Consider the following 7,783-nt stretch of genomic DNA (forward strand, 5'->3'; position numbering starts at 1 on the left):
ATAAAGGCCGGTCCAAACGCTGCGATCTGCAATGCAATATCGCCTGAAGTGACATCTCCGGAGACGTCATAAATGTCACTGCCGCGGGTGGAAATCTGAAGACTCGACATGCAATTTGTGAACAAATTTCAAAACAGGGTCAGTTTGTCGGTTGGACATGTTGGAATCAGCCATGGAAGCAACACTGTGTTGGTTTGCCTTACCATTGTGCTTTTCGGTTAAAAAGCGAAAAAAGAACGTGCGAAGAGGTTACAGTGTCGAGGAAATTGCTTTTAAATGGCATCGTATGCCTCCGCCTTTTTATTCCGATCACTATATTTTTTATTTTTTAGTTGCCAAAGACATGGCAGACTTTCGTAAATTTTAATAAATTCAGTTACACACTTTCGCGAACGTTGACGAAGCGTCCAAAATATAAATAAGAGGCCAAAACAAAACATCAACAAGTCAACCGACAAACTGACCCTGTTTTGAAATTTGTTCACAAATTGCATGTCGAGTCTTCAGATTTCCACCCGCGGCAGTGACATTTATGACGTCTCCGGAGATGTCACTTCAGGCGATATTGCATTGTAGATCGCAGCGTGTGGACCGGCCTTTACTGCCCCAACGGTTAAGTTAACTTTTGAAAGTTACCGTTCAAAGCACGCAGCCATTCTGGGGTTAAAGTGATATTTTTAGAACTCGCTCTTTTAGTACAGCGCCTCAACGAAACGTCAGTCGGCCGATTGTTTTGTTGCGGTTCTTGTGTTGTTGTTTTCCAGCTGTTTGCTCGGCTGGCAAAGGATTGTAAAGCAAGTGTCCAAAGAACCTTCCCAGCTCGGTGGCAAGCCAATCCGGCCGGCATCAGGATGCCGAAGAAGATGGGAATCAACTCGAAAGCCGTCGAGGCCCGGGAACGGAAGGCGGAAGCTAAAAAGATCGCCAGCGACAAGGCGGCCAAAGCGGCCGAAGATTCTCTTTGGGTAGACGACGATAAGCAGTTGGCGAAGAAAAAGAAACAGAAGGCAAGTGGACGATGGTGGGGAATATAATGCCACGTTAACCTTTTGGTTTCTCCGCAGGAAGAGGATGACCGTCGCAAAGCGGAAGCCGCTCGGAAGAAGGCGGAAACGAAGGCTCTGCTGGAGGAGGAGATGAACTCCATCAAGACCACCGCGAAGGTATCGGTGCAGAAGATAACACGGTCACAGATCGATGCCGAAATCGAGAAACGAAACCGAGCCATCGAGACGGTCAGTAATCACCCGCCTAAAGCGCCGATCGAACCGAAACCGGTCCCGTTGGAGGAAAATCTTAACCGTGTGATGGCGAACACGGAAGTGGCACAAACTATCGATCAGGCCATTGCGGTGCTGAGCGTGGGAGAAGCCGGCGGGGATCGGCACCCGGAGAAGCGTATGAAGGCGGCTTACAAGGCTTACGAAGAGGAGCAATTGGTACGCCTGAAACAGGATTATCCATCGCTCAAGCTGTCCCAGTTGAAGCAGATGGTCTTCAAGAACTGGCAGAAAGCTCCAGAAAATCCCATGAACCAAATTTGAACTTGTGGCTCGCGGTCGCACGTGTGATTAATGAAGCGCCTTTCAGTGAAGGGCATCCACCAAGCCAAGTGATTCTCGTGTGCATAAGTTCATCAAACCCGTTCGCGGTGGCAACTGTCGCAACGTGGATTTTGAGCCGTCTGGAAGTGCGCCATTGGAACGGCGGCGGCGGTTTAATAAACATGAGCTTCATGTATAAGCAATGCAATTACAGCTTTTAATTGTATTCCAATTCTGATCTGGTTTTGAAATGTTTCTTAAAATTCGAAAACCAGTGTTACAGATCTTCAATTTACCTGCAGTTGTAGAATGTAGTTCTCCTTCTGCCGTTTCCCCGGTAAGTGCATGCCGAACCATTGTTTTCATACTTTTCTTTATTATTTCACTTTGTCTCTTTCTTTTCTTACAGCGTACAGAGTTACTGTTCTGAATCTTACAAAGCTACAAAAGCTTTCTTACTGGCTAGCGAAGGACTCAGCGTGTCAGATTCCTTCCTTATAGATAACCTTCACTCTACCGTTTCCGCACACTTTCCGACACATCGCTACAAATTAATGAATCTCATCTCATCGATGCCGCCGGATCCTGTTCCGCCCAAGCGCGCGAAGCACTCGCAATCCTCTGCTTCCCAGCGGGTAATAAATAAATAAATAAGTTAATTTACAGCAAACTGCCTGGGTGCTTCCCAGTGCCAGTGGTGGTGGCGGCTATTGTGACGGTGCTCGTCCCCGTGGAATGCATACCGCGTCTACCGGGCTGTTGGTCGTTGGTTTCGCGCACGGTTCGCGCAGGTCTTCCGTTCAGTTTGCTTTCTGTCCGTTCGAGGGTTCGAGGAGCGTCTAGTATCAAGTATCCAATGTTAAGCCCTAAGCCGTCCACCGAGGAGCACCGAAGGAGCTCGTCATTCGCTCGATGCGCTGCGCCTGCCCACGAAGCCGGTCCCGTTGGTCCCGTCGGTAGTCCGTGTCCTTATTGCTTACTGTAGTTTGTCGTTGCTGGCGTAGCCGTTCGCTGACTAGCACGCTTGCCCCCGCTCTGCGATGGCGACCACGAGCGTGCGTGACCGTGTTGACCTTAACATTAGATACTCAAGATTCAAGGTTCTGTGTGCCGCCGGGTGTGCGTGTTCGGGTCTATTGCTTCTGAATGGAGTTTCGCGGTCAAAAATCTGTCTGTCTGTCCGGTTCGGTTCGGTCCGGCACCCACCCGGCCATTGCGTACCATTGCGTTCCCATCGCATCCCAGTGCCCTCCGTTATAATGTCTCCCGTGTTGGTCCTGGGTCCGCCCCTCACGTCGCTTCCGTCGCCGTGGTCGGCTTCTCGGTCGTCGTCGTCGTATCTGGTGTCCTGCTGGTTCCCTCCGTACCCGGGACGGCAGCTTCGTCCGCGGCGATTCCACTCGCACCCTGACTGCTGCGGCCCTCGCCGACGGCTCGCTGCTGCTCGCCGCTACCCGGGTCGGTCCCGTTCGTCGTCTCATCACTCATCGTCACATCGTCCAGCTCGCCGTCGTCGTAGTCCTTCGAGAGCCGATCGAAGAATGCCTCCAGGTCGAGCTCCTCCATACCGTCCGGTTCCTCTTTTTTCACCACCTTCGGTTTCGTGTCCTTCGGTACCAGCTGCAGCTTCGTGGCCTGTGGCTTTGGCGCCGGTTCCGGTTGCTCCGGCACCGCCGGCGGATCGTCTACGAACAGGTCCGCAATGCTTGACCGCTGCGGATCCGGGTTCAGCTGCTCGCTGAGCTTCACGTCCGCACCGAGGATCGGCCGGAAGCCACCTTGCAGCTCCGGCTGGAAGCTGTTCGGATCGAACGGCCCGGAACTAGCGGCCGGTGTGACGACCGATGCTGGGCGCTCGCCTGGTGTCACCGCCGCCGGATCATCTTCCGCCCCAGTCGCGCTCGTATCGGACCGATCGATCGTGTTCCGGTCCGGCACTGGTTCCGGCTTCGGGGGTGGTGGCGGCTGCGAAGGCTTCGAGTGCTGCAGCGCGAGTGCCTGTGGCGAGGACGTCACCACGGCCCAGCCCTCGTACGGGTTGGTCACCTTCACCGGATCGAGGCTCATGCTCGCCTGGAACGGCGCCTGGAAGCTCTGCTCGTAGCGCCGGGACGGATTGCCGAACTCGTCCACGTCGTCCAGCTTCAGGTGCGATACCTCCGTCTGCGTTTCGCCGTACACCGAGTAATAGTAGTTGTTGTTGTGATTGTGAGCTCCCCCGGTCCCCATCGGTGGCTTATTGTAGCGCATGCTGTTCGGAACTCCGGCTGGCCCCAAACTCGATTCGGTCGGCGTGTAGGCAATCGCGATCGGCGTGCTGTCGGTGGTGCTGTGGAATCGCTGCAGCTTGCTCGAGATCAGATCCTGATCCTGCTCCTGGGCGCCAGCTCCCAAACCCCCGGACGGTTCTTCGCCCAGGTTGTACTCCGAGTACTCGGCCGCAAGATCCTGGGCCGGGGCAGGGTGGACCGCCGTCGCGTGCGTCAGGGCATGTGGATCCGGTTTCTCCAGACTGTAGGGGAAGTTCAGCTTGACGCTGTTGGCGTTCTGATGGGCGACCTTCTTGTGCTTGGCCACCAGAATCGGTTCCTGCTCGAAGTGGGACGCGATCGAGAACGGCGTGTTCTGGTACTCGGTCCCCGGGCTGATGACCATGGCGGGTGGTGGTGGCGGATGTTCACCCCGGACAACGATCGCATCCGCACCGGGTCGGTCCAGCTTGACCGGGGTGCTCTTGACAGGGTACACCACGTACACCGGGCGATCCCTGGTCCCTGGCGCATCCACCGGTACCTGTGGATGCACCGTACTCAGGTCCACTCCGCTTGCCGGAACGCCCCCCGTTGATCCTCCTTCCTCCACACGCCGCTTCGACTGGAGCATCTGCAGCGTCACAACCGGTTCCAGCTTGGGCCGCTGCTGACCGTTCAGCTCGTCCCTCAGCAGGTTCTTCAGGATCTGCGGTGGGTTGCGGTGGAACTCGTGCTCCTCCAGCGGCTCGTCCACCGGCTGTTCCGTTTGTGGTGGTGGTGGTGGTGATGGCGGTGGCGGTGGCGGCGGTGGTGGCTGTAAGCGTGAGGGCTGTAGATTATACACGCGATCCTTGATGACGGCCGGGGGCGATGGTGGTGCCGGAGGCAACCGATAATAGCGCCGGTTCTCCAGTTCGGCCGATACCGGCGGCCGGCTTGGTGGGGAAACGCCCAGTCGGGTGCGGGTCGTGGGAAGTCGGTTCGGTCCGCCAAACTGCTGCTGGTGCTGGTAGGGTAGCGGTTTGCGTAGCGGCGGTGGTCCTCCCGCCTTCACGAACATCCCCGCCGGGGGTCCTACCCGGTAGGTGCCGGATTCGCGCAAGTGCGGCGGCGGCGGATGTCCGTGCGATATCTTGGCGTTCGGACGGAACTGGGGCAGAATGTTGGGCAGGAGCGTGGGGCGGGTTCGGTCGGTCGGGAAAGTCGCGCCCGGTCGACGGTGAATCTCGCTGTAACGGAACGATGGTGGCCCTTGGGACGGTACCGGTGGGCGTAACGGCGCCGGTGGACGCGGCTTCAGGTCCTGGGCCGCCGACGGTGGCGTCAGCTGCTCGGGCAGGTCGGCCGGGTAGTGCGGGTTCGGGGCCACGGCAAACTCGTGGCGGTTCAGCGGGTCCGCAGGGGACGGCGCCGCCGCGGAGTCGAACACGATCCGGTTCGACACCTCGTGCAGTTCGTGGGCCGCCGCTGGGAACACGACCGAGGACATCTCGCCACCCCGGACCGGGGCCGAGTGGCCGTTCGGCGGAAGGACCTCGCTCTTGTGCGTGCCGCTGATGATGGGCGCGTTGTCGTACTTGTCGTCCGACTCGCTCGGGAACCGCACGCTCGTCGTCTTGATGATGTCCTGCGGCTTCACCTGGACACTCCCGACCATGGCCGCCGAAGATGCCGGATCGTGCGGTTCGTCCAGCACCTGGCCCATCTGGTACGGTGGCCGACCGGCGATCAGCGCGGCCGCCGTGCCGACCGCCGGTGAATCCTGCGACACGGATCCCACAAAATGGCCGCCAGGTCCAACGGCACCGCCGACGCCGCCACTAGCACCGACGGATTGCTGGGAGCCGAGCACGAACGTGGCCGAGTGTTGGTTCGGACTGATGACGACACTGTTCATGCTGGGGACGGTCCCGAACTGGACGACGTTCAGCTGTGGCTTCTGCACCTCATACTGCACGTACTGCCCCCCGCCGGCCGTGTCCATCGCCGGTTGCTGGGGCCGATGGCCGTTCGGCTGGTGGACCTGATACGCTGGCTGTTGCTGTTGCTGTTGGGCTTGGAAAGCGACCGGTCGTCCTTGCGACGGCTGGTGGTGAACCTCGTAGCTGACGTAGTGGTCCGACAGATCGACGGACTGCTCGATCTTCGGACCCTCCCCATAAACCGTCGTGGTCCGGCGGTCGTCGAGCAGCACGATCGCCGGTGGTGTGGTGGACGTTGCCTGCTCCACCGACTCGACCCGATTACCCTCTGCCTCCAGACGCTTCTTCTGCTCGAGCGTGCTGAAGATATCCGACAGCGACATCACGGCCGGGTTCTTGGGGAGCTCGATCTTGTTGTAGGACGAAGCGGAACCGCCATTGCCCGGCTCACGATCGGAGCTTCCCGCACCGCCACCCTGCGGCACCGGCATCCTCCGGAAGGGGGCCGGCCGGGATCCTTCGTACTTGAGCGCCGGCATCGTGAACTTGATCTTCGATCCCGACGGCGGATGCTCGGCGTCGTCCACGAAGCGGACCGGGTGTGCCGGTGCCGTCGAGCTAGGGGCCAGGGTCGTAGTTGGCGGCGGTGGCAACGGTGTCGTCGTTGTTGTGGGCCACTGGGGACGGACGGACGGTGAGTAGTAGGTCGAGGAGCGCACCGGCGTCGACTGGGCGCGCTCCGTCGTGGTCGTCGTCGTCGTCGTCGTCGTCGGGCCCGGTAGCGCCAGGGTGGACGGCAGGAAGAACTTCTTGCGCGTTTGCTCCGACGTCTCCAGGTACTTGTTCTTGATCGTGCTCTTGTAGGGATAGCGCGTGAACAGCTGTTTCGGAGGGCTGCCGGTCGTCGTCTTGGGAGCGTCTTCCTCCTCCTCCGTAGTCACTGCCGTGGTGCTGCTGGTCGTGGTTGGGGCTGGCGTGGTAGTGGTGCTGGTCGTGATTGGCCGGCCCGAGGTGATTGGATAGGTGTACGTGGGAGACCCTGGAGTCGATCCTCCGGAGGTGGTGGTCGGTCGCCCGTACTGAGGCCGACTGAAGAAGAACTTCGTCGAGGAAGAGGATGGCGCCGGGGCGGCGGTGGTGGGTGCCACCGCCGTGACCGACACGATGTGCGCCGGGTCACGGTGGTTTGAGCCCTTGTTGCTGCCCTGGTACTTGAGGTTCGCGTACGAGCTCGAAATCGACACAAAGTTCTCCGGCGAGTACATCTTGGGCAGATTGAGGAAGTCGTGGAAGTTGGGCGTCGAGTGATGCACAATGACGTCCTTCTTGTCGCTCACGTAACTCTCCTTGATCGACTCGTACGGCCGGCGTTCGTCGTCCATCTCGATCTGGTTGCCGGTCTTCTTGTGGTTGAAGTCGATGGCCCCCGTCGACGGGTCGCGCTCGACGTAAAACGGCTTCCCGTCGTTGAACACGTCCGACGGAAGCAGCACCGAGCCGGGTGCCAGCTCCTCGTCCACGTTCGACTCCTCCGCAATCAGGTCCTCCAGATCGTCGTCGAAGACGAACTCGCCCGCTGCGGTTGCTGCGAGCAGCGCCAAACAGAGCAGCGCCACCAGCCGGGGCACCGCCCGCGGACTGCTCATCTTGCGAAGGGCACCTGGAACGATTCGGATCGCCAAATTCACCAAATTAGAAGATAAAACACTAGACACCTTAAATTTATTTCAAACTACGCTCAAACCACAAATTGTGCCCCATAAGACGGGACAATTTATGCAGCCTTTTTACAGACAAATTCTCCATTATATCGATTTATTTCGTGCGAAAGTTATCTTTCCTTTTATTTGCCAATTTTTAAATATTTATCCATTTTTCAATTTTTCCAGATTTTGCTTCACGATGGCCCATCCTTCCATCGGACGAAGTTCTGAGATGTTTTGGGAAGTATTGTAGGAATGTTAGGAGGGCAACATCTGCGATTCTGATTCCCTATTGGTAAGTGGCTCGATCAAACCGGAACAATAACAGGAAACGGAACACTTTTATTAAAGTATGGAGTTTT

The 7,783-nt window shown here is 57.9% G+C and overlaps 2 protein-coding genes across 3 annotated transcripts; one reads left to right on the top strand and one right to left on the bottom strand.

The window, feature by feature from the left end:
• The first annotated feature begins 752 nt into the window (after positions 1 to 752).
• LOC131209926 (coiled-coil domain-containing protein 124) lies at positions 753 to 2,137 on the top strand. 2 transcript variants are annotated; one of them, XM_058203087.1, is made up of 3 exons: positions 753 to 1,007; positions 1,065 to 1,881; positions 1,954 to 2,137. In XM_058203087.1, exons 1-2 carry the CDS (start codon positions 852 to 854, stop codon positions 1,542 to 1,544), a joined length of 636 nt encoding a protein of 211 aa, XP_058059070.1. In that variant the 5' UTR covers positions 753 to 851; the 3' UTR covers positions 1,545 to 1,881; positions 1,954 to 2,137. The 2 variants fall into 2 exon arrangements, with proteins under 2 accessions (XP_058059070.1, XP_058059069.1); XM_058203086.1 differs by having other exon boundaries at positions 753 to 1,011; positions 1,069 to 1,881; positions 1,954 to 2,133.
• Positions 2,138 to 2,834: 697 nt separating this feature from the next.
• On the bottom strand, positions 2,835 to 7,364 carry LOC131207532 (proline-rich protein 36). Its single transcript, XM_058200151.1, has one exon. The coding sequence runs from the start codon at positions 7,362 to 7,364 to the stop codon at positions 2,835 to 2,837; it is 4,530 nt and encodes a 1,509-aa protein (XP_058056134.1).
• Between the last annotated feature and the right edge of the window lie 419 nt (positions 7,365 to 7,783).

The sequence above is a fragment of the Anopheles bellator genome, chromosome 2 (genome assembly GCF_943735745.2).
Source record: "Anopheles bellator chromosome 2, idAnoBellAS_SP24_06.2, whole genome shotgun sequence".
In the NCBI taxonomy this organism is placed as follows: Eukaryota; Metazoa; Arthropoda; class Insecta; order Diptera; family Culicidae; genus Anopheles; species Anopheles bellator.

What these genes read in the sequence shown, in the direction of transcription:
- LOC131209926 (XM_058203087.1), top strand. Translation starts at nt 852, where the DNA reads ATGCCGAAGAAGATGGGAATCAACTCGAAAGCCGTCGAGGCCCGGGAA. An exon ending in CGAAGAAAAAGAAACAGAAG is followed by an intron (nt 1,008 to 1,064) that starts GCAAGTGGACGA and finishes GTTTCTCCGCAG; the next exon opens with GAAGAGGATGACCGTCGCAA.
- LOC131207532 (XM_058200151.1), bottom strand. Translation starts at nt 7,364, where the DNA reads ATGAGCAGTCCGCGGGCGGTGCCCCGGCTGGTGGCGCTGCTCTGTTTG.